Source organism: Mustela putorius, unplaced genomic scaffold (assembly GCF_011764305.1).
Source record: "Mustela putorius furo isolate JIRA1106 unplaced genomic scaffold, ASM1176430v1.1 tig00000430_pilon_pilon_pilon, whole genome shotgun sequence".
NCBI lineage: Eukaryota > Metazoa > Chordata > Mammalia > Carnivora > Mustelidae > Mustela > Mustela putorius.
Genome location: NW_025421377.1, coordinates 5935304 through 5962009, shown reverse-complemented (window position 1 = coordinate 5962009; position 26706 = coordinate 5935304). Strand labels below are relative to the sequence as shown.

Here is a 26706-nt window from a genome sequence, read left to right as displayed (position 1 = left end):
AGCTCAGGTCACGATCTCAGGGTCATAAGGTTGAGCCCCATGTAGGGCTCCACACTCAGCAGGGAGTCTCCTTGAGATTGTCTCCCCCTCTCTCTGCCCCTCCCGCCTATATGCGTGCACATTCTCTCTCTCTCGCTCTCTCAAATAAATAAATCTTAAAACAAAACAAAACAACTTACCCATACTGTGGTGCGCCCGTTTTAATGTCTCCTATAGTGACATGAACATCATCCTCATCATCATCACTGTCACTATCACTATCATCTTCAGTCTCGGTCACTTTCTATACCAACATAAACAATTATAAAATACATTCAATAATTCATCTCAACATCTAATATGAGTAACTGAAAAAGTAACCATTTTGTGTTTTTTGAAGTACAGTTTTAGAGAAAAATTATAATTTCATAGCACTGTTACCTCATGTGTAACTGTTATACATGATAAACAGGGATAAGAATGTAAAGTAAAATCTTTTCTTAGCATCATCTTTTTGTAAATAACACCTCACGTATTTTTTCCTATGATTTACAACTGCTTCTCTGAAAAAAAAAATCTAAGGCATTGTACTAAGATATTTAGAACATAAATTATAAAAAGTAAGTATCTGAGGAATTTTTATCAAGAATATGAAGAGGAAAACAATTAACTTTAAGAGTCATGGTTAAAAGACACCAAACAGTTAAGGAGCTATTCAGTTATTCTTGTCATTCATTTACAGTAAGAAGAGTCCCTGGATGCAAATGATTGAGGAACTACTTTGTTTCTATGAGCATAAAGTGGGACCATTTACAAAGGCTTTGTTTTGGCTCTAAAAGGCAATTTTGTGGTTAGTCGCAGAATAGTAAACAAAAAAGTAGGTCACCTAGGCCAACTATTTTTTTGTATACAAGTTCAAGCCTGCAGAATAATGATTTCCTTCCTTTCATAGGATCAGAATGTTAAAATATTCGCAAAACCAATAATACGTGTTTACCCCCCCAAACAACACTTTTAACAGGCATGACTGAAGTTAGAGAATATCACATATTTATGTAAAAACATATTGTTCCAAAATTATGACAATCAAATTTAGGCTGTGGGACTTTAATGTTTTCCTTGAAAATGAGGTTCACTATGATCTCTTTAGTTGAGCTACAATCACTCAGTTCCTTGATAGCAGTCAGCTTCAAGCCTTCACACATGCTCCACTTAGTTCATGGAAAGTCTCTTTCCACTACTGCCTCTCAGCACTTTGCTTTTGATGGCACCAGATGAGATGAAATATAAGAGCAGTCCAGATCACGCCGGACACTGAAAGTCATGTTCAATTTGTGGCTTTCTTCCTAAGTGAAGGGGAAACTACTATAAAGACTTTAAACAGAGAAGTAACTAAATTTTAAAGCCTTATGTTACCGGTTTCGGCACGCCATTTTCAGCAGTTTCGTCTTCAATTCCAGATGGAGGATTAGCACTACAAACAACAGAAATAAGCGCACAAGTCTGGTATTACTTTCCAGAAGTACAGACAGAGTATACTAGTATTTTTTAAAAGCTCTGATAGTTTACTAAAATTACTGTCTCCACTGGAAAAGAAAAAGGATGGCAAAAACTTTGTGTGCTATTCTGCTATTCCTACTGCTTTGCATAACACCCATATTGAACATTCAAAGTAGAATAGAACTGCCAAATGATGTCAAATTGCAAATCTGACAATGGTCTATAATTCAAGTTTTCTTATTATTTTAAAAATATGCATCACACTTCATTTTATTTAGCCTAACAATTGGATATACGTTATTTCATAAAAGACACATTTTAAGATTTAAAAGAAGTTTATCTTCACATAAGACTGCCATTTGATGCCAATTAGTAGCTCCAGGCCTAATTTTGATGCATTAAAAAACAAATTACTTTTTGAAGGCCAATCAATACCTGAATTTGCCATATTAAAGCAAAACTGATATAAAATAATAAACCCCTCTTTTCTCATGAGACTCAAGCATATGGTCATTAATTACCAAATAAAACTTGTAGTACTGTTGTGTAACTGGATTCTTATATTTTAATAAGTATGATTTCTATAGTGGCAACTAGCCATTAACCTCACTTTCTAGTAAAAAAAACCCAAGGACAAAGCAACTAACTCATATTTAGTAGGTTTTCTACGAAAAACCTCCAGATCTTTATATAGTTCAAACATCTTTTCATTAGGTTTCTGCTTATCTCTTCTACACCCTACTTTGTGCCAAGCAGTTTTTATATACATGAATTTAATCCCTACATGGTATTTTACAATACAATCCTCATGTAAAGCAAAAATGAAGGATTAAAAACTGAAAATTTAATTGGGCGCCTGGGTGGTTCAGTTGATGAAGCAACTGCCTTCAGCCCAAGTCATGATCCTGAAATCCTAGGATCAAGTGCCACAATGGCTCCCTGCTCCGCAAGGAGTCTGCTTCTCCTTCTGACCCTCTGCCCGTCATGCTCTCTCTCAAATAAAATCTTTAAAAGCAAAAACAAAAAAAACCTTAATATGTACTTATTAAAAAAAAACCTGAAAATTTAAATGCTATTTTACTTGTGATACTTCTTGACCCAAGAACACAAATATACAACTATAATTCTTTAGTAAACTTAGCCCCTGCTTAATTAAGTTTCTAGGTAGCCAGAAACAAGTTCAGTTTGCCACAAAACAGTATATTTAGCCAAAACTTGGACAAATAAAACATGACAAAATTGGAGACAATGGTTGCAATGGTTAAGATGTTTTAACAATGAACCAGACACCAAAAAGCTGGGGAGAACTCTCATAGCAAGGACTCTTCTCAGTTAGGGCAAGGTGATGATGCACCAAGCTAAATACTAGAACACAGGTTTGGTGAACATGCCTTCCCCAGTACTTTCTAAGTTTTAATTCCCTATCACCATTAAAATGCTAGAAACAAAAAATTATAAGCTTTCCCTAGAAAAATTAAGTTTTATGGGTTGAAATTTTCCATAGGATAAGATAAACTTATAAGCTCTTCAAATAAAATTTTAGTAAAAAATACAAAGACATTTGACAGTAATACTCAGAGAAGATAGAAGACTTCCCTCTAATACATTTAAACAAGCTGAATATAGAAAAATTAAACAATGTGCAATCAGAAAGTAAGCTTTAAGAATTACAACCAAGAACTTATACCAACAAAATGAAGGGAATAGATTAGCTCACAAAAAAACTGCATTTAACATTGATTCTTGAACAATTTAAAAAACAGGGTATGAAAAAATTGTAACGACTTTTATAACTATAAGCTACACAAATTACAACTTTGTGGGTAAGAATAGGGTTAGGAACTGGGTTGGATACACAGATTTTAATGATAAAATTTCACAAGATAGCAATGAGTGAAAAAAACTTCCAAATTTGGGGATATATTTAAGTGAAGAAGAATCCCTTTCAGCATCCCTTATGTTAATTCTATTTCCATGTCTCACATCTTCCCTCCATTTACTTTTTTAAAAATGCAGACATACCTCACGTTGCCATGCTTTGCTCTATTATACTTCCCAGCGAAGTTTTTCAAATTGAAGTTTGTGATAACAGCATATCACCTATCAGTGCCATTTTTCCAATAGTGTTTGCTCACTTTGTGTCTCTGTCACATTTTGGTAATTCTTGCAATATTTCAAACTTTTTCAATATTGTATTTGTTACGGCGATCTGCTTGATGTTACTATTGTACTTATTCTGGTAGCTATGAATCGCAACCATTTAAGATGGTGAACTTAATCACTAAATACTGTGTGTGTACTGACTGCTCTACTGACCAACCATCACCTGTCTGTCTCCCTCTTCTCAGGCTCCCTAGTCCCTGAAGCACAATATTGAAATTAGTTCAATTTATAACACTCTAAGGGTCTAAGAGTTCAAGGGTAAGAGTCCACATGCCTCTCACTTTAAGTTTAGGGAGGAAGGCATGTCGAAGGCTGGCACCAGTTGGCAAATGTGTAAATGCAGAGAAAAGTTCTTAGAGAAGATTAAAAGTGCTAAACTATAGCGAACACGTCAATGGCAAGAAAGTAAAAACACCTTACTGCTAATACAGATAAAGTCTGAGTGGTCTGGAGAGAAGAGTGAATCAGCCCCCATATTACATTCCCTTAGGCCAAAGGCTAATCCAGAGCAAGGCCCTTATAATCCTCTTCAATTCTATGAAGGCTGACAGAGGTGAGTTAGCCTTAGAAAAATAGTGTGAAGCCATTAGAGGCTGATGCACGAGGTCTGAGGAAAGAAGCCATGTCCAGAACACAAAGTGCAGGGTGAAGCAGCACGTGCTGATGGAGAAGCTGTAGTAAGTTCCCCAGAAAACCCAGCTAAGGGAATTCATAAAGGTGGCCACACTAAACAGCAGATTTTCATGGAGACAAAACAGCCTTCTGTTGGAAGCAGATGCCATTGCAGACTTCCACAGCTGGAAAGAAGTCAAGGCCTGGCTTCAAAGTTTCAAAGGAGAGGCTGACTCTCTGGTGAGGGGCTAATGCAGCTGGTGACTTTAAGCTCAAGCAAATGCTCACCATTCTGAAAGTCCTAGGGCCCTTAAGAATTAACCTAACTCCACTCTGCCTGTGCTGTAGAAATGGAACAACAAAGCCTGACGACAGCACATCTGTTGACAACATGGTTTACTGAACATTTCAAGCCCACCGATGAGTCTACTGCTCAGAAAAAAGGATTCCTTTCCAAATATTACTGCCCATCCACAATGCACCCGGTCACCTAAGAGCTCTCTCTCTGTTGAGACATACAGTAATAGATTAATGTTTTCATGCCTCATAACAAAATATCCATTCTGCAACCCATGGATCAAGGACTCATTTAGACTTTCAAGTCTTACTACTGAAGAAAAACATTTCATAGGACTACAGCTGCCACAGACAGAGTGATTCCTCTGATGGATCTGGGCAAAGTAAGTTGAAAACCTTCTGGAAAGGATTCATCATCTTCATCATTCGAGATGCCCTTAAGAACATTCATGATTCATGGAGAAAGATCCAAATAACCACATGAACAGGAGTTTGGAAGAAGTGGATTCCAAACCTCATGGAGGACTTTAGGGGTTCCAGACTTCAGCAGAGGAAGGAAGTGCAGGTGTGGTGGAAATAACAAGAGAACTAGAATGAGAAGTGGAGCCTGAAGACGGGACTGCACTGTTGCAGGCTCATGATAAAACTAGAACAGATGATGGGTTGCCTCTCCTGGGTGAGCAAAAAAAAAAAAGTGGTTTCTTGATATGGAACCTACTCTTGGTAAAGATGCGGTGAAGACTGTTGAAATGGCCAAAAAAGGATTCAGAATATTACCTAAACTTAGTTGAAAAAACAGCAGCAGAGTTTGGGAGGACTAACTTCATTTCGGAAGGAGGGTCTACTGTGAGTAAAATGCTATCAAACAGCATCACTGCTATAGAGAAATCAACTGTTCATAAAAGGAAGAGTCAATGAATGTGGCAAACTTCACTGTTGTCTTATAAGAAATTGCCACCCCAACCTTCAGCAACAACCACCCTGATCATCGGCAGTGTTCAATTTCAAAGCAAGACCCTGTAATCAGCAAAAACAGGACTTGCTGAAAGTTCAGACAATGGTTAGGATTTTTTTTTAGTGTGAAAATACTTTTTAATTAAGGTATATACATTGTTTTGTCAACATAATACTATCACACTTAAGAGATTCCACTATAAAAACTTTGATATGCACCTGGAAACCAACTCATTTGACTCACTTTATTGCTGTGGAACTGATCCCACAGTATCTCTCAGATATACCCCTACCAGCTTTGATGTAGATTTCATATACCACAAAACCCGCCAATTTGAAACATTCAACTGAATGGCTTTTCACATTTATAGAATATACAGAATAGTGCAACCATTACAAGTGCCTAACTTCAGGACATTTTCATCACCTGAATAAGAAACCTTGTATGTATCAGTAATCACTCCCCATTTTCCCGTGACCTCAGTCCTGGCAACCACTCTGTCTCTACAGATTTACCTGTTCTGTATATTTATTGTAATTAAACCATACAATATTCAGTTCTTTGGAACTGGCTTCTTCAGCTTAGCATAATGTTTTCAAGGTTCACACATTGTAACAGATATCAATACTTCATTTCTTTTTTACTGCCACATAGTATTCCATGATATGGATATACCATATTTTATCTATCCATTCAACATTTGATGGACTTTTATTTCCATTTTTTTGGCTATGATAAACCATGCTGCTAGGAATATTCATGTATAAGTTTTTCTATGAATATGTATCAATTTTCCAAGGCATATCTGTAGAAGTGAAATTCCTGGGTCATATAGTAACTATGTTTAACCTTCTGACTGTTTTCTAAAACAGCTGCACCTTTTCCCAATTCTACCATCAGTGTATGAGAGTTCTAACTTCTGCATATCTTCACCAAACACCTGTTACTTTCTTTTTGATGGTAGCCATCCTATTCTGATGGATGCAGAGTCATACTTCCTCTACTTACTAAACCCAAATATTCTTTTTAAAAGATCTTTTTTTAACCACCCCTTCCCCATTAGGTGACATTAAGTCATTGATAGTAGATTTCATGAGTAATATCAGCATATCCCTGTACTCGTCTGTGTGAGTTGTTCTGAAATCTAGATGTTTTATGCTGTTTACATGTTCTGTAAATGAAACTCCAATCTTTCTAGCAGTCTAACAAAAGGAATCAATCTTGTAACACATTCATTAATTCCACTTTGAATTTAAATACAAAATGTTGACATTATTACCAAAGTGCACTACCACCTTACTAATAAATTGCAAAAAGTTATTTAAAGGATTCTTTTAACCAAAAAATTTTTTTTGAAATTTTTTTATTAGTCTAATGGTTATGTTGATACTCCACTACTATGCTCACTTAAGAGTACAAAGTTACTTAATAGTGAAGAGTGTTCAAACCCTTACTTCAAAAACTCTGTCCCCTAAGCTACTCGCAAATAAACAGAACTGATTAGGTCCTGAAATAGAAATCAACTCTAAAGGATTCAATGTCTTTGAACCTTCAGTCAATATGCTGTATTCAAGCTAATGATTACAATGAAATAATTCTGACAATTTGTTGAAGAACCACTGTATCATACAATCTGTATAAATATCAACAACAAATTCCACTAACCTGGCATTTTCTTCTTCTGGCCTTTCAACTTCATTTTCATCTACCAAAAAAAATACATAAATAAATAAATAAAATTAACAAACAAACCACTATTAAAGAAACCAGTATTATGAAAATCTGAAGTGATCATCACAAGCACTAACCTAGGTCCTTTGCCAAATCACTGTGCACATGCACGTCCCATGGGCCTATAAGCACATCCAAAGTTAGATCACCTTATAATGACTTAACAAAATATGTCTTTTATGAAAAAAAAAATCAGACTTTACTTGTATAAAATTAAGCTTAATTTAAGAGGCATCAACTATTTCTAGATCTTTGTTAAGGAAACCCTACACATTTACATTTCAAAGAACATGACTAATGTTAAATCTTTCCACCAAAAGTAATGAATTTTACAAGTCTGTCAAAATCAAAGTTTGTCAAAGTCACAGCATCAAGGAGCTGCATGATGCCCAAACGTGCACATTTACTACACTAAAGAATATACATTTTAGGCAAGGAACACATGTTAACTTTCAAATCTTCTTATCATTAACAGACAAGAAGAGACTGTGACTTAATGAAAAGTTAAAAACCAGATATCAAGTCCCTTTCAAGAGGGAAGTACAAAGTGCCCTGAACTTATTTTGGGGAAAAAAAGATACATACGAAATAACTGAAAACTCTAAGGCTTAAGGGACATGAAATACTTTTAATGATGTGGGTTAAAGAGCACTCTCTTAAAAATGAAAAACTTCACCTTAATACAGGAGACATTCGGGGTTTTCTTTATGGGCCATAATGTATTCCATCTCTTTCTCTCTCTCTCTTAATTATTTATTTTTAAAGCACGACTTTCAGACAAGGAGGTACCCTTGCAGGTGCATTCCATACAAACTGACCATCAAGAAACAAGACGTTAGTTTTACAGCATCAACTTTATTTAGCTATTATTACAGAAAGACTGTTTCTGATAGAAAGGGACCGGGAGGGCATCCTACAGCCAAGGGGCAAGTAGAGACACACCAACCGAGCTCAGAATGGAGGTAAACAGTAGGGGAAAGAGCGCGGAGACCGGGCGGCCGGGAAGCCCTCGCGGGGAGGAGGGCGAGGCGGGGGCCCGGCCCCGCGCCCACCCCGACCGCCCCCGGGTGACTGCGCGGTGGGGGCGCGGGCTGCGCGGAAGGGGAGGCCGAGGGGAGGCCGGGGAACGCGCACGCCTCGCTCGGCCTAAGTCAGGCCGGAGGAGGCTCCGTACGAGAGGCCCCGGCGGCGGCGTGAGGGGCCCGGGACGCCGGCCGTTTGCGGGCCGCGAGGGAAGGCCTGAGAGAACCCGGGAGTGAGAGAAGGGACAGGAAGTTCCGTACCGCCATAGAGCCACTCTTCCTCCTCATCCCCTCCGGTCCCGCCGCTCAGCTCCGACACTAGGCGCTCGACCTCGCCGGCCGACATGGCCGCCCCGAGCACAACTTAAAGGCGGCGATCAACAGCCCCCTCCAACCCCTTCCCAGCCTCGCTGCCCAGGGGCGCGAGAGGGGCGCGAACCCGCCGACGAGCGAACGAAGAAAGCGCGAGACTCAAATCCCAGGAAGGCGGCCGCGGCGCTGGAGGCTGCAAACAAGACGGCTCCAGCGGCGCTCCGCCTGCGCACGCGCAGGAGCAGCCAAGCGCCGCGGCGTCTTTAGGAGGCTTCGCTTCCGCGGCGCCGTCCACCTGGGCCCGGTTGCGCTTGCGCGCTGTAGTTGGCTCCGCCCCCGTGGAAGCCCGCTTTGCCTTTTTAGCGTGGTTTTCTCCCGTGGCGGCGTCCTGAGTCGGCAAGGGTTCCCCTCCCCCAACCTTTCCTCTAATAATCCTATTGCCTTTGCTGGCCAGTGCACCATTGTTTCCTCATCCCCCTGATGCTTTCTTTCTCTTCTCAACTGTTTTTCTGTTTTTTAATCTTATGAAAGCTCTTGTTTTCGTTCTTCATGGGTTGTGTCTGCCTTAATACAGAATTGTTACCTTATCGCTCCGGTTTCTTATTAGAGAAAGCATAATTCGTGCCTACTTTGTTGAAAATTCAATTGTAAGGGCAAACGAAAGTCATGCTAATGAAAAGTGCATTCTCTTTGGTAAAATAAAACATTACAGTTAAGGTCGAAGACCCCCTCATCCACTACCCTCCCTTGCAGAAGTATCCCTTGTTGGCTGTTTGGTGTGAATCCTCAGATAATCTATACATTTACTTTATGTGCTTTTGGTGGAAGAACTTGAGATTAAAGAGTCTTAAAGGGTACAATACTGTATATCATTCTGCGGATTGCTTTTTTTTTTTTAACAGTGTTTTGGAGAGCCTTTCCATGTTAATATATTTAAACTATATTCATTTTTAAATGCTTCTCAATATTCCTATAGCATGGCTATCACAAAATGAATATGGTTATTTCCCTAGTGATGTACATTTAGATTGCTTTCAACTTTTCACTTTAACCAAAAAACCAAAACACTACAATGAATAACCTTGTAAATGACTTCTTGCAGGTCTGTACAAGTATTTCTCCAAGACCATAAAGTTTGTGCAGTTTTTATTTTAGTAGATAATGCCACATTTTCAGGCTACTTTTGAACACATTTTTCAGGGAGAAGACGATAGATGGGTCAACATTGGTGTTCTAGTTCTTAACTGCGACTACCTAGTTGCATGACCTCAGGTAATTAACTTCTCTTTGCTTCACTTTTCTCATCCTTAAAATGGAAAAGCTGAATTTGATGATCTCTAAAGTTTCTTTTGGTCCAAAAGTTTTCAAACAGGACTCTCACTTTTCAACAGAGAGAAATTCATTCTAATTTACAAATCAATCAATGGGTTTACTTGCTGTCCAGTCACTAAATATTGTTCTTCATATAACAATTATTGAATATCTGCTGTTTAAGAACCCAGAAAGTAAAGATAGGAGTAAAGCATAGTCCTTGCCCCTGAAGAGCTCTCACTTTATTGAGAAAGTCCGAAGGGTCTTAATTCACTCCCCTATAAGAGTAAAAGGTGGATATGCTTTAATAGAAACACAAAGGAAATGTTTACATCCCAAAAATGGCACATCATCTCCCATTATTTAAACAAATCCTGTGGTTTTAATCCCCCACCCACCCACTACCACCTTCCTTTGAAGATTCAATTGCTAGGCCCAGTCTCACTTACCTGATTAGGATAATCCTTTACGTAGTTCGAAACTCTAATAAGGTATGGCCAACATTGTGAAATCTTTCCTGAATTCCATTTTATCTCCTTCCATTTCTTTGTTCTATAAATATTTATGAAGAGTCTACCATGTGCCAGGGGCTCTTCTAAGCTATGTAGATTCAGCAGTGAGTAAATCAAAGTCCTTCCTCTTGTGAAGCTTTCACTCTAATGAGGAAAGGCAGAAAATAAACATATACATGTACAGCATGCCAAGCTGTGATAAGGATTATAAATAAGAGTAGGATGGGGGACCTAGGAAAGAATGATAAATAGGGATTAGGTGCAATTTCATATCAAGAGGTCAGGGGAAAACTATTCTAATAAGGTGATCTAAGGGTAGAGAGCTAAATGGAGAAAAGAAGTAAGCCATTGTAGATTTCTAGGTGAAGCCCTATCAGACAGAAAGAATAGGAAGTGCAGAGGCCCTAAGGCAGAAACATACTTGGTACATTCAAGGAACCCCAAATGAACTGAGGTGGAAGAAGTGAGAAAGAGGATATAAGAGAGGTCAGCGTGATTGGAAGGTGGGTAGGGTAGTATACTCTTTAACACCCTGTTGCTTCTATGGCCTGTGCCCATCACATCCTCTAGTGATTATTTGACCATGTATCTGTTTCCCTAGGACTTTTCACTAGATGAAGTCCTCTTTCAAACAGGGCATCTTCTTATATGTCACTTATTTGTGATATGGTACCTAACACGCAGTAGATCTTGGCATGTACTGACAGTAATGGAATGAAGATTTCACATTCTGCTCCACAGTATCATAACGCAAGCTCATAGTCCTGTCTATTTCTTAATGCATGAGTCTATAATGAACTTTGGTGGTTTCGCGGAAGAGACAATTGCCTTCTGCTGAGAATCATCTTGCTCCATTCAGCTGCCCAAAATAAGCTTGTCTTTCAAGGCTCTACTTAAACGGAAGAGTTGATGAATATTTACTGAAGCATCAGAATCACCTTTATGGTGGAGGTAGCATTGCAGCTAAGCTTTGAAAATAAAGATTTTCACAAGCAGAGAAGCCCATAAATCACTAATAACCACTCTGAAAAGGCCTCTTCCTTCCTTGCTTTTAAACTGAGTTCTTTGCCTGGATAAACTTCCTTAGTTAAAAATGTCTTTTTCTCTCTATTCACCAGGGAAGAATTCAAAGATAGATAGTTTGAAGATATTATATAAACTTATGAACTTATCAAACAATATTCCATAGATTCTGACTGTATTTATTTGTTTTCCATTTTATCAGTGTGTGTGTGTGTGTGTGTGTGTGTACACGCACGCGCGTGCGGTTTGTTGGTTCTCAGCCAAAAAAAAAAAAAAAGGCAGAAGCGCCTGTGTGGCTCAGTTGTTAAGCCTCTGCTTTAGGCTCAGGTCACAATCCCAGGGTCCTGGGATGGAGCCCTGCACTGGGCTCTCTGCTCAGTGGGGTACCTGCTTCTCTCTCCCACTCCCCAGGCTTGTGTTCCCTCTCTTGCTGTGTCTCTCTCTGTCAAATGAGCAAACAAAATCTTAAAAAAAAAAAAAAAAAGACAAAACCAAAAACAAGGCATCAATGTTAATGTATCTATCTCCGGGAAGTACCGAAAGGGGTTGCTTAATAGGTGATGATTAAAATGATGGCAAGACGTGTACATCAAATAAAAGTGCCTTGCTCAGTGGCTAATAGATAGTGAGTACTCATAAATGTGTTTTGTATGAATGTGGCATTTGGCCCAACTATGTTCTTTCTTGACAACTTTAGTTATGCCACTTAAATCTCAATGTTCTTCAGTTTCTTCATCAGTAAATTGATATGTTAAAATAACATATTACACCTGCTTCCTGGAAGGATAACAAAGCTAAATGAGGTTTCAAATGTCAAAGCATTTAACATATTAGAGGCAAAATGGTGCTATGCTATGGTTTAGGCCTTTCATCCATTGAATGACCTGAATGTAGAGTTTTCCTTCCTTTCTAGATACTTCAACGGGGAATTAAGCCCCAATTATCCATCTTCCTCTACATTCTGATATATTTTAATACAAAATCTTATATTCCTAGTTCATTCTAGAAAATTGTGTCATCTACTTGCATGTATACTATCACATAAACTGCACTTTCTTTAAGGGTGAGAACAAATTTATTCCTGTAGTCACCAGATAAGTGCTCAAGTAAATCCTTAAGCCAAATATTGAATGTGAAGGACTTAGAAATTAGGTGAAGGGAGATGTGCTTGATTTTATGAGGAATAGGAAATAATTGTTATTAATTTTGAGCAAAGAAGTACATATCACATTGGAATAAGGTAAATCTGATTATCTTAAGCAAGCAATTTCAGCAGAAATCCATTTGACCCCACCATAATGTCTGACTGCAAGGAATGGGTTTTTCCTGGATTCTCTTCTCTCTTCTCTCTAACCTGTCTGCCAGAGTCATTTCATCCAGTCCCGTGACTTTTTTTTTTTAAAGATTAATTTATTTATTTGGGAGAGAGAGAGAGAGAGAGAGAAGGAGCACATGAGCAGAGGGAGGGACCAGCAGAGAAGGAGAGAATCTCAGGCAGACTCCCTACTGTGCATGTATCCTGACACAGTCTCCTCATGGGGCTCCATCTTAAGACCCTGAGATCAGTGGGGTAACTAGGTGGCTCAGTGGGTTAAAGCCTCTGCCTTTGGCTCAGGTCATGATCCCAGGGTCCTGGGATCAAGCCCCACATTGGGCTGTCTGCTCAGCAGGGAACCTGCTTCATCCACCCACCCCCTGCTGTTCTTCCTGCTTGTGATCTCTGTCTGTCAAATAAATAAATACAATCTTTAAAAAAAAAAAAAAGATCCTGAGATCACAACCTGAGCTGAAATCAAGAGCTGGGTGCTTAAGAGACTGTACCAGCCAAACACCCCTAATCCCATGACTTTTAATACCACCTATGTGATATGTGTCATTGACAGTCAATGACTCCCAGCTTTCCATCTGCAGTCTCAACTTTTCCTTGCGCTTACTCCAATGCTTCACTGACGCCTCCCTTGGATATTTAATAGGCATGGGAAATTTATCCCCAAACAGAACTTGTGAACTGACCTCTCAAACCTGTCCTTTCCCCCTCCCACACTCCCTCTTAGTATCAATTACCATCATCCAACATTGTTCCAGCCAAAACCCAAAGAGTGACCCTTGATTCCTCTCTTTCCTTTTTGAGTCCTTCTCACACCTAAGAAAGCCTACTAGCCAGGCTCATAGTTCTTCTCCCTATAAAATATATCCCAAATCTGTCTAATTCCTTCCATTTCTACTGCCTCACTGCCTTTCAAGTAACACAAACATTTCAGTGGCTTCCTGTTACACATAAAGTAAAACTCAGACTTCCTACCATGTGACCTATGAGTCCCTTCATGATCTGGTAGCCCTGGGGTTCCATGTGGCCTGGTTTCACTGGTCACGCAATACACAACATTCCAGGGTCTTCCACATCTCCTCATTCTTAGTCACTCTTTGTCAACACTTTTAGTATCATTCCCTCACATTCTCTGTGCTTATTCCCTCCCGGTGTCTTCAGGCCTACATCCCAACTCTACATTTACCTCTTGGTGCCTAATACACGTCTAATATTCTCAATATTTTTAGCAGAAGGATGTCTTTACTCATTTACTGAAGCTGAAATCTAACTTCCTTCCAAGGGCAGCTACCAGATGCCCACCATTTCCCTTCACCCTATTCTACTGTAGAGCTGGGAGGCAGCATTGTCACATCCCTGGTTCATGTGGGCCACCCCTGAACCATTATGGTTCCACTTTCCAGGCCAGCTTAGTTCATTAGAAAACTGAATCGGAGGGAGAACATATGTAGACCGGGAAATGACAGGGGATCATTGCTCTTGTCCAGTTGAGTGATGATGGTAGAGTAAGCCATTGACTTGGCAAGGACGGATGGGCCTAAGGGGCTGGAGTCTAGGATTTCTGAAATAGATCGAGGTCTGGTGCCAATGAGATGAGGGGAGATGGAGAAAATGAAAACGAGATCAGCCGGTTTTTCATGAGATTTGAGCGCTATAACGCACGAGACAGCCATCTATAAACTACGAAACATTACACATCACTTGGTTGTTTTTATCTTCTCTGGCGTTTTTTAGTTTAGATGGGCAAAGCCACTTTTAGAGATCCAAGGAAAATGTCAAATTTCAGATTAGCTTTTATCATTCCCGAGATTTTTCAAGATGCAGGGAAAGATAATCCGAGCACAGGAAGAGGAAAAAAAACCACACACGCGCACACAAACGAACAGCAGTTGAGCTATTCACAGACCTTTCCTCCCAGACCCGAGCCCCGGAGCCCCGCCCACTTCTTCCCAGCCCCACAGTCCTTCCGCGGTTCTCCTCCCTAGCCAATCACGCTCCGTCTACGTCATCAACATGCGCTGCCGACACCGGACAAGTCAGAGGCAGCACCACGTGTACTGTGTTGACTGTCAAAGCGTCAAGGAACCCAATTCCCGGAAGCTGTGAGTTCTAAAAGAAGTTCCTGTACTCGAGTGCTCCCAGTCTGCGAACCCCCCCAATCATGAGCGCCCCGGGAGTGCTCTCCTTTACCCAGCAAGGTTGGGAGCAGGTGCTGGCCAAAATGAAACGGGCTCTGGTCTATCTGGACGCCCCCTGCGCGGAGAGCCTGCACTGGGGCTGCGGCTCCACGCGGCTTCTGGAGGCGGTGGGAGGTCCTGCGTGTCACCTGCGGGAGTTCGAGCCCGCAGCTGTCGGTGGTGGAGCCGAGCAGCCCAAGGCGGTGTTTGTGCTGAGCTGCCTGCTGAAAGGCCGGACGGTGGAGACCCTGCGGGATATCATCTGTCGCAGTCATTTCCAGTATTGTGTGGTGGTCACAGCGGTGAACCACGCCGTCCACCTCACCGCTAATCACGTGCCGGCGGCTGCTGCGGCGGAGCTGGAAGGGCAGCCGGTGTTCGAGCAACTGGAGGAGAAACTGTGCGAGTGGATGGGCAATATGAACTACACCGCCGAGGTGCTGCACGTCCCGTTGTTGCTCGCACCTGTTGCTCCCCACCTTGCCTTGACTCCAGCCTTTGCTTCCCTTTTTCCACTGCTACCCCAGGATGTGCATCTCCTTAACAGTGCCCGACCAGACAAGAGGAGGCTAGGAAGCCTGAGTGAGGTGGATGCCACCGTCCTGCCGCCTGAGCTGCTTCTGCAGATCAGGTGCCTGGTGTCAGGCCTCAGTTCTTTGTGTGAGCATTTAGGGGTGCGGGAGGAGTGTTTTGCTGTAGGTTCCCTCAGTCGTATCATCGCTGCAGATCTGGCTAATTATGGCCCTGCCAAGAACAGGAGGAAGACTGCCGCAGGCAGGGCATCCGTGGTCTTTGTGGACAGAACTCTGGATCTAACGGGTAAGTGAGATTGCTATGGGTCTTCCTAACCACTCTCCAAGGTTCTGGGACTTTCACTGATTCAGCATATATTTTATTGACACTAACTATATGAGGATACTGAGATGAATTAGATGGACACAGTCTCTGATCTCACAGAGTTTGTCATGTAGAGGGGAATACAGACAAGCAAATTTGCAATTAGAGTCAGTTCGTTAAATCCTGTAGTGGGTAAATCCATCTTGAACATGCGCTGTTTTGTTAAACAACTACATCTAGCCAAAGGTATTGGAGAAATTATGCTGACACTGAAGAGAACTGCACACCTGGGAAATTTTTAGAAATGTTCAGATGGCAGTATTCACAGTAATCCTTTAAAATGGGGCTCTAATTTGTTGGAGAGATGTTGACATATGAACCAGTGGAAGGAAAACTGTACAACAATACATGGAATTATCATAGACAGTTCAGTTTTAGGCTTCTTTGAAAGAGGTTAATAAATGGACTTGAAGTATTACCAGAAACTGAGATTAAATACTATTGTAGAAAATATTTTCAAGGGTTCATTGATTTATTCTTAGCTGCCATTCTATTGAAGATTAGGTAGATCATCTCATATTTTAATAATGTATCATTTATATGCATAGAGAACAAACATAACCCTTAAGATAGATGAAGAAAAAACACTTTCTGATAGTGACATATGCATATTTTCAAAGGTCAATTTTATTATTCTTTAATCAGGTAGATATAATGCTGCTAGGTGTGTAGCCTGGCCACGCCTAACTTCAGGGAGAATGATCAGGAAACTGACATAGGTAATCATTCTCTTTACTAGGTCAGGGAAAAAAATAGAATGAAGTTATAAAACCCACATAGCTGTATTTGAGTTTTTGACCTTATATGATTAATTTTCAGATCATAAAATAGAAAGTAAGCAAAGTGCTAATACCGTGGTGTAAGCTTAATTATGTGACTGGAAAAACAGGTGTCTAGTCTGTCATTGTGATTTAAGTATAAGTAAAAATTGTAACATACCAGAACTCTTGGAGGATTAAAAATTGCTTGAGTAGTTTATGCTTGCTGAATTTTTGAGTGTGTGGTATATACTACTTATACTTCTATTTTTTATATACTTCTACTTTATTTTCCAAATATGATATTGTTTAAAAATTAATCAAGGTCACATAGTGTTGTGCCCTATGACTTCAGTTAGGCAGACATTAAAGTTCAGGTCCTCCAGCATCATGGTAACAGCTCTCTAAAGTCTTAGGCATGACTTCTTTGTATATGACTCTTGAAAGTATAAGTCATCAGAAAAATTTCATATCTTCCCATCACTGAATTACCAGCCTTTGTACATCTGTACCCACACTTTTTCTTTCCTTGCTTTGTTTTAAAAAGGGATATACAGTCCCTGCTATATCTAATGCCAACTTCTTCACCTTTGCAGACTAGGTGTTCCTTGCCCTTTTCACTTCTCTCACAGATTTACCTCTGTCATATACCCTCCTCCCCTGTTCCTAGATCATCATTTGAAAAAAATATTTTTTACTGGATTTTCCTGGTCAGCATACAAACGGAATGTAACATCTCCTTCCTTAACACCTCATGCTCCTCCAGCTTGTTTTATTTTTTGCTCCATTTTATAGCAAACTTGAAAGAGTTGTCTCTATTTGCTGTCTCTGCCATCATCTGCTCCAATTTTCCCCCGCCCCACTTCAGTTAGGATTCCTCCTCTGCAGTACTTCCCAGCAATTTCCTCTGTCAAGATCATGAATGACCATCATATTGCCAAGTCCAGTGTTCAGTTAGCAGGATTCATTTTGCTCAGGCTCAAAGCAGCATCTGACACAGCAGGGTATAGGATGCAAAGAGTTAAAAAAATAATATTAAAAGATGCACAAAAGATATACAGATACACAGTTTCTTGTGTAACCCCATCAGAATGTAAATCTGACATGTTATTTGTTCGCTCACAGCCCTCCCACAGCCTTCCATCACACCTACTATCAAATCCAGATTCCTTACCATTGTTTTCAAGGCCATACGTGACCTGCCTGTATGTAGCATTCCTACCTCGTCTCCCACTCATCTCCCCTCACACATTACTTTCCCACCACACTGTCCACCTGGCCGTCCCTCAACATGCCAATATGTCCCAGCCTCTGAGCCTTTGGAGTTTTTCTGCAGCTCACCTTGGAATGTTCTTCCTTCAGCTTTCTCTATGGCTTTCTCGTTCACTTCCTTTGAATCTCTGCTCAGATTTCTGCTTCTCAGACCAGCCTTCCCTGACCACCTTCTTTAGCTACTCTGTAACCCTGGTTGGGATTAGTTTGTTCCTGTGGTCCTAGTAACATATAAATCAAAGTCTTTTTAATGGATACCTTTTGAATAACCACTCAAACTATCTTCAAGATGAAAAGATTAATAATTCATTTTTGTCAAAGATGTTTCAAAGTGGTATTATCATCCCATGTTGATAATATTCAGGGCTGATGTTCAGTTGGTACATAGCTTTATTGTAAAGCCTGTTTTTCAAACATTTAAATTCTTCTGTATTAGTGAGTAAAGAGAACTCCTCTTTCTTGGGACTACAAGTCGCCCAATACTGTTGCCTGGTGGAGAAGAGTGCTAGGGCCCCAGAGAGTACTGGGGTGGACACAGCTGGTCTTCCAGAGCTGTTGAGGGTGCTGAGGCAGCAAGGGTGGGTCGTGATAGTTGTGGAGATGCAGCACTTGCCCTTTGCTCCAATGTGGCCCCAAACTGAGTCAGGTGGTAGGTAGGTGGTTTGGTGGCCTTAATTGTGGCCATGGGTTCTCTCCGTCCTTGGTCCAGATTCTGGTGTCCAGGAACACACCTGATCACCATGCTCAATTTTTTTTCTGATCTGTCTTGAATGTAACAAGCCTAAGGAGCTGGCGAGTCATAACAATGAATTTAATGGAGGAACTGTTACAAGAGTTTGGTGTGGATTCTTTTTTTTTTTTTTTAAGATTTTATTTATTTATTTGACAGAGACAGTCCTAGCGAGTGAGAGAGAACAAGCAGGGGGAGTGGGAGAGAGAGAAGCAGGCTTCCTATCGAGCAGGGAGCCTGGTGTGGGGCTCGATCCCTGGGCCCTGGGATAATGACCTCAGCTAAAGGCAGATGCTTAACATCTAAGCCATCCAGGTGCCCCATTGGTGTAGATTCTTACCTCAAACTGTGACTTAGATTAGTGCATTGTTTAGCCGGTAATAACTGCAGCATACAAAAGATTACACCACCAATTTCTAAAAATGAAAAGCTGATTTGGAAATTATTGGAATGATTTGAATGGTCTGAATTTCAACTTGACAGCAGTTTTAATATAGAGATCAAAAAGAAATACATTTTTAGGTTTTGATTTAGGTGTGAATATCAATAAACACATTATTTTATTTAGTTTATTAATGTTAAATATTTTGGATACATCCTTGATAATTTACCATTAGCAGATTTATATGCTGATATATCTTCTTAGATGTAAAATTAGCACTATGAAAAATAACCTCCAACAATTCATAAGTATCCAACATTCTTAACATCCTCCTACAGTACAGATAAACTTCTTTCTCATCTTTTTGTCATCATCTTTGTAGGAAGTAATATTAATTTGTCTAATATTTGGTTTATTTTTTTCAGCAAACATTTATTGGAGGCTTGCTGTATGCCAAGTATTGTTTCAGATCTAGGGAAACAAGATAGACAATTTCCTTGCTCTCCTGAAGCAGTTGATAAGCTCTCAGCACTTAAAAACATAGAAAGTTTGTTGTAATTATTTGAGAAGTAAATGGTTGCTGATGTCTGTGGCTTAGTTTTACCATGTGTAGACCACCCAGAAGCTTCTCTCTCTGAAGACAGAGTACGTTAGGCATGTTTGCGTAGGGGATTTAAGTACAACATTCTATGGACTGTTCTGGCTTCTGATTTGTTTCAGAAGAGAATTAAAAGGTAGATGTGATTTATGAATCTCTGAAAGGTTTGAGTCTGGTTTCCTTTCCATTCTCTTTTGGCTCTTAGGATCGACTAGAGTGCTTCAAGTCCAAAATAAAAAGGTAGGAGGCGGCAGTAACTCTGGGAATTAAATTTCTTCTCCTGGTTCAGTTCTTCTGAATTTTAGTTCTGTGTAAACTTTTAAGTTAATTCAATTAAAGTGTGCTGTGAAATGTGTAAGCCGATGATTCACAGACCTGTACCCCAGGACAAATAATACACTATATGTTAATAAGAAAAAAGATTTACTTCCGATACAAAGGGTCACTCCTATTCCTGGGATTATGATACACTGATGCATTTATATTTGCTTTAAGATGTTTATATTATTTGTTAAAGTATTGAAATTTGAGACTATTAATACTAAATGTTTGAGAGAACGTTACTTTTCTCACACTCTACCTATCTAAGCTCTTTTAATTTTCAGTGGTTCTTTGAAGTATTACACATTTTTTTACATTTTACAGATGAGGAAACAGAGAAATTGAGGAGTTAAGTAACTTGCCCAAGATCACACAGCTAGTAAGTGGCAGTTAGGATTTGAAACTTGGCAGAGTACTCCAGAGCTTATGCTCAGAACCCATCTTATATAAATTACTACTGAGAAATGTTTGAGAAGCCTTGTCTTAAATAGCACAGATGCTGCTGGTAGGGTGTCCAGAAGCTAGCAGCTTCACAGACTAAACACAGTAGTTGGGCCCTGGTGCTGCTGTGGTGTTCAGAAAAATGACTTATTCTTCCCCCAATTTGATTTTCCACAAAATACAAAGTAATTAATTAATATCTTCATTTTAGAGTTCAGTGGATACTGTTTAAAGTAAACATTAAGTGTGAGACATGATTTAGAAGCCCTTTAAGACTCTTATTAGATCGCTGGTAGTAGATCCAGGCCAGTATAATAATTTCAAGTCCTGACTTAGTAACTTAGTTGTTGTTCAGTCTTCGTTGAGCCTTTTGAGGGTTTGCTCATTTGTGAACAAAATAGTGACCTTCAAGTGCTGTTGTAAGGATATGAAATCATTCCTTCATTCCTTCATTCATTCAACATAGAACTAATACAGTGGGTAAGATTAAAAAGTGATAGGGTTTCCATTCTGGATAGCATAGTAGGTGAAGGCCTTTCTGTGGACGTGACATTTGAGCAGAGATGGAAAAAAAAAGAGGAAGCAGGCCGTATAGTTGTCTTGGTGCAGACCATAGAGACCCAGCAGCAGGTGCAAAGGATCTGAGGTGGGAATATGTTTGACATGTTTGAGGAACAATAGGAGGCCAGCATGGGTCCCTTCAGCTTCCCCTGGGAGGAGATGAAGTTAGAGCTATAGGCAGAGGCAGTGCACTGTAGGGCCAAGTAAGAACTTATGTATAAGCCAAAGTACGATAGGCAGCTTGGGGAGTCTGGAGTTGTGATGTGACATGATCAGACTTATGTTATATGGGATCATACATGGACGGAGTGAGGGGATTGAGGTAGATCCTGATAGTAGCTGCTACTACTATCTAGGTTGTGTAATAGGCATGAGTGGTTACTTATGGTAGGCTTAGCTCTGCCCCTTTCTAGTCGTAAGTCCTTGGTCAAGTGCCTGCTTTAAATCAGTTTCCCAATCTGTGAAATCAAGATACCCATTCACAGGGTTGTTGAGGGGGTAACATAAGTTAACACATCTAGCTTCTAAAACAGTGTCTGGTGTGTAACGGGCACTGGGAAATGTTTCTTACTTTTATTAATTAATGACATGCATTTAAAATTAAAATTATCATAGGGTTTCATTTATGTGTGGAACATAAGGAATAGCATAGAGGACATGAGGAGGAGGAAGGGAAAAATGAAGGTGGGGGAATCAGAGCAGGCGATGAACCATGAGAAACTGTGGACTCTGGAAGCCAACTTTCAGAGGGGAGGGAAATGGGGGATGGCTGAGCCCGGTGGTGGGTATTAAGGAGGGCTCATATTGCAATGAGCATGGGTATTATTTACAAACAATGAATCATGGAACACTACATCAAAAACTAATGAAGTACTGTGTGGTGACTAACATAACATAATAAAAAAATAAAATTACTTAAGTTTTATTACTTCAAATGCATGTTTTCTCCCTAAGTATAAGACTAAGAGCATAAATATGAGAATGATTTGCCATACATGTAACCCGCAAGAATTCTCTTACATGACCTCTTCCTGCCACTAAAGGAAATGAGAGTTGGTTAGAGTGAAACATTTGTCAGGAACTATATTCTGTCATACCTAGAGAAAAAAAAAGCAGAATAAGTGAGATTCCTCCTATGTGATCTTATAAGATCACTACAATTTTGGTTACTTAGGAAAGTGCGAAGAATTGTATGGGTGATACCTATTGATTTTGTAAATGTTTTTGAGCAACTTTGATATGCCCGTTCTGTGATAGGTGATAGTGACATAAAACCTCACTATTCAGTATGTCCTAGGGACTGGAAGTGTTAGCTCAGCTGAAGCTGATTAAAAATACAGAGTCTCAGGACTCACCAGAGACTTATGAATCAGAATCTGTATTTTAACAACATCTTTAGGTGATTTGCGTGTACAATAACATGTGAGAAGTGCTGATGGAAAGAGCAGTCAAGGCTCTTGTCCACGAGGACCTCAGATTCAAATGAAGCAGCACAAAGCGCAGCAAATGATATGTGCCCTCATAGGGTTTAGGTACAAAATTCTCCTTGAAAGGGTGGCCATTTCTACACCAGTGGTTCTCAACCTGGCTTCACATTAGAACCATCCCAGAAAGTCTGATTCTTAAAAATGGGTCTGGGCAGATGCTGGAATCAGCATTCTTTTTAAAGCTCCCCACATGTGCAAAGATGTAAGAAAGAGCATACGTTGTTCTGAGAATTCTTTTTAGATCATTTTTTAAAAAGATTTTATTTTATTTATTTGATAGTGTGTGTGAGAGAGAGAAAGCATGAGAAGGAGAAGGGTCAGAAGGAGTAGCAGTCTCCTTGCTGAGCAGGGAATCTGATGTGGGACCTGATCCTGGGACTCTAGGATCATGTCCTGAGCCAAAGGCAGTCGCTTACCCAACTGAGCTACCCAGGCACTCCTAGATCATTTTTTTTAAATTAGGGCTTACCGTGAATGAGGGTTGGGTTGCATGAAGGAGTGGTAAGAGATGAGGAAGCCTGATGGGGATGCTGAGGAAGGAGGTTGGGGCCGTGTTCCAAAATCCTTGAATTTCATGCTTAGTGAGGAGTCTTAACAAATTTTTAGGCAGGCAAAGTACATGAACACATTTCCTGTTGAATGAGTTCTCTGGTGGACAGTGTGGTGCATAGATGTATTGATTCCAAAGTGGGACCCGAGAAATGAGTCAGTCACTGGTGGGATGGATTTTTGTTGTTGTTATTGTAGTTTTGCTTCCTTTTGTTCCCTCCAGTCCAGTTTATTAAAGCATAATTTACATCCAGTAATATTCATCATTTTTAGTGCATACTTTTGTCAAACAACATACAGCTGTGAAGCAAACACCCACAGTCGAGACTTTGTGAAGATTGATTAGAAGTGAGAGATGTAATATCTAAGTGAGAGATGATAGAGTTTAAATTGAGTCAATAATAGAAAGAATCAAGAAAGGAGTAGTTGAGTACTTATGTAAGAGAATTAACTGATATAATGGTAGAGGGTTAAGAGAAGACATGCCAAGTTTTCTACCTTGGGCAATTTCAGAATCTATGTCCTGTGATGGGGAAGGTAGGAGTAGATTCAAGTTAGGAGCAATATAATGAATGTTATGTGGTTCTCTTATCTAAAATTTCTGTGTAGGAAAAGGTGTTTATTGAGCAAACTCATATATTTAGTGTCTTATGATTATTCTACCCCAGCACACCTTCACCCCCTGGTAAATGGCATTCTTTTTTTTTTTTTTTTTTAAAGATTTTATTTATTCATTTGACAGAGAGAGACCACAAGTAGGCAGAGAGGCAGGCAGAGAGAGAGAGGAGGAAGCAGGCTCCCTGCTGAGCAGAGAGCCCGATGCGGGACTCGATCCCAGGACCCTGAGATCGTGACCCGAGCCGAAGGCAGTGGCGTAACCCACTGAGCCACCCAGGCGCCCCGGTAAATGGCATTCTTAAGCATGCATTTGTCTAGTATGCAATATCTGATATACACCCTTTGTACTAGATTTAACTGATGTGAGGCAGCCATAGGTGATTTTTAAAATAGTAGTGTTAATAGTACTAGTAAGAGTAGTGTTAGAGATCTAATAACTAACACTCCTTTCCGCATCCAGAGTCTGAATCAATTGAATATGAGATAAAAAATTTTGTCAGGTGGAGCCCAAAATACTTGATATATTATGGATACAGTGAACATTAAGGATTGTGGCTTACTACTATGGACAAGTGAGCTTCTTGATACCGAATCCTGGAGTTGAAAGGTTTACCCACACAGCAGGAAGACTGAACCAGAGCAAGTCTTTTTCCCTCTTCCCAAGGGCAGAATCTATTTTAGGAAAAATAAGTAGAGAAGAAGCTGATAGTCCAGGGAAAAAGTGATTGATTGAAGGAGATAAAGCAATTTCAGGAGTTCTATACTAATTGTTGTCCATCTATGTAGAAGGGAACATTAGGAATAATAAATATCCTGTTCTTACAAGATAGAAATATAATCAAATATTGAAACATCTCAAGCTAGTGAAAGACAGTCACAGATACTTGAGAAGGAATAGTGGGGAATCAGAAAGGAAGTGATGTTTTGAATATACTAATTCTAGGAGTCCAGTAGCTCTATGACAATGCAAAGAGAATATGCACAACCCCAAAATACTGTAGAAACCTAGAAATGTAGACAATGCTATAGTTGCATTTCTGTCTTTTTAGCCATACTACAGTGTGACTAAGCTCTTGTGAGGGCTCCTACATTCTTTTGTCTTTACAAGTCTTTTTAAAAAAATATTTTATTTTCTTATTTGAGAGAGTGAGAGAGAGAGAGGAAGAGAGTACAGAGGGAGAAGCAGACTCCCCACTGAGTGGAGAACCTGATTGGGGGCTCTATCCCAGGATTCTGGGATCATGACCTGAGTGGAAGGCCGATGCTTAGCTGACTGAGCCACCAGGGCGCCCCTCTTTTCAAGTTTTTATTTAAATTCTAGTGAGTGGCCATATATGGTAAAATTGGCTGCAGGTATAGAATATAGTGATTCGTCACTTATGTATAATTCCCAGTGGTCATTGCAACAAGTGCCCTTAATCCCTATCATCCATTTACCCCATCCTCTTTCTCCCTCCCTCCATCAACCTTCAGTTTAGTGCCCATGGTTGAGTCTCTTATGGTTGTCTTCCCTCTTCTCTTTTTCCCTTCATCTAAATTCAACTGTTTGTTTTTTAAATTCTGTGTATGAGTGAAATCTTATAGTATTTGTCTTTCTCTGACTTATTTCACTTAGTGTGATACACTGTAGCTCCATCCACATCATTGCTTGATCCCAGTACCCTAGGATCATAATCCCAGCCGAAGGCAGACATTCAACAGACTGAGCCACCCAGGTGCCCCTTCCCTCTTTGGTTAGGTTTATTCCTGGATATTTTATGGGTTTTGGTGCAATTGTAAATGGGATTGATCCATTGATTTCTCTTTCTGGTGTTTCATTATTTGTGTGTAGAAATACAGCAGGTTTCTGTACATTGATTTTGTGTCCTGCAACTTTGCTGAATTCATGTACTAGGTTTAGCATTTTTTTGTAAAGTCTTTTGGGTTTTCTCTGTAGAGTATCATGTCATTTGCAAATAGTCAAGTTTCATTTCTTCCTTGCTGATTTGGATGCTGTTTATCTCTTTTTGTTGTCTGATTGGTGAGGCTAGAACTTCCAGTACTATGTTAAGTAACAGTGGTGAGAATGTGGTGAGAATCGTCATCCCTGTCTTGTTCCTGACTGTAGAGAGAAATCTCTAGTTTTTCCCCATTGAGGAGGATATTGGCTGTGGGTCTTTTATATATGGTCTTTATGATGCTGAGGTAAGTTCCTTCTGTCCCTATTTGTTGAGGGTTCTTATCAAGAATGGATGCTGTATTTTGTTAGATGCTTTTCCTGCATCTATTAAGAGGATCATATGGTTCTTTTCCTTTCTTTTATTAATGTGGTATATCATGTTGATTGATTTGTAGATATTGAACCACCCCTGCAACCCAGGAATAAATCCTACTTGATCATGCTAAATAAATCTTTTAATGTACTGTTGGACTTGATTTGCTACTATGTTGTTGAGAATTCTTATATCCTTGTTCAATAGGGATATTGGCCTGTAACTGTCCTGTTTAGTGGGGCCTTTGTCTGGTTTTGGAATCAAGGTAATGCTGGCCTCACAGTATGTGTTTGGAAGCTTTTCTTCCATTTCTGTTTTTTGGAACAGTTTGAGAAGAATAGGTATTAACTCTTCTTTAAATGTCTGATAGAATTCCCATGGGAAGCCATCTGGCCCTACACTTTTGTTTGTTGGAAGATTTTTGACTGATACAATTCTTTGCTGCCTATGGGTCTGTTCAAATGATCTATTTCTTCCTGTTTCAGTTTTGGCAGTTTGTATGTTTCTGGGAACTTATCTGTTTCTTTCAGGTTGCTGAGATTATTTGTTGGTAGATAATTATTCATAATATCCTCCTATAATTGTTTGTATTTCTGTGCTGTTGGTTTTGATCTCTCCTCTTTCATTCATGATTTTATTTTTTTGGGTGCTTTCTCTTTTCTTTATGGTAATTCTGGCTGGGGGTTTATCAATTTTATTAATTCTTCCAAAGAATCATCTCTTGGTTTCATTGATCTGTTCACTGTTGTTTTTTGTTTGTTTCTATATTGCTTGTTTCTGCTCTACTCTTTATTATTTCTCTTCTGTTGCTGCTTTTAGCCTTTATTTGTTTTTCCTTTCCTAGCTCCTTTAGGTGTAAGGTTAGGTTCTGTCTTTGAGACTTTTCTTCCTTCTTGAGGTAGGCCTGAATTGCTGTATA

The 26706-nt window shown here is 39.9% G+C and overlaps 2 protein-coding genes across 27 annotated transcripts in view; one reads left to right on the top strand and one right to left on the bottom strand.

The window, feature by feature from the left end:
- The window catches only part of FIP1L1 (factor interacting with PAPOLA and CPSF1), a 75369-nt gene extending 66529 nt beyond the window's left edge, over positions 1 to 8840 (bottom strand). For 6 of the 26 annotated variants that reach the window (XM_004764962.3, XM_045079756.1, XM_013062686.2 and 3 more), the window contains exons 1-5: positions 8521 to 8838; positions 7315 to 7359; positions 7172 to 7211; positions 1396 to 1453; positions 180 to 283 (exon numbers count right to left, since the gene is read on the bottom strand). In XM_004764962.3, the coding sequence (XP_004765019.1) occupies positions 180 to 283; positions 1396 to 1453; positions 7172 to 7211; positions 7315 to 7359; positions 8521 to 8605 (332 nt within the window). In that variant the 5' untranslated portion in view covers positions 8606 to 8838. Of the gene's footprint in view, positions 1 to 179; positions 284 to 1395; positions 1454 to 7171; positions 7212 to 7314; positions 7360 to 8520 lie in introns of all 26 variants that reach the window. The other 20 variants (XM_004764961.3, XM_045079759.1, XM_045079760.1 and 17 more) reach the window with 7 other exon arrangements.
- A 5925-nt stretch (positions 8841 to 14765) lies between these two features.
- The window catches only part of SCFD2 (sec1 family domain containing 2), a 435263-nt gene continuing 423322 nt past the window's right edge, over positions 14766 to 26706 (top strand). Inside the window, exon 1 of the mRNA XM_004764956.3 lies at positions 14766 to 15740. Within this exon, the coding sequence (XP_004765013.1) occupies positions 14906 to 15740 (835 nt within the window). The 5' untranslated portion in view covers positions 14766 to 14905. The remainder of the gene's footprint in view (positions 15741 to 26706) is intronic.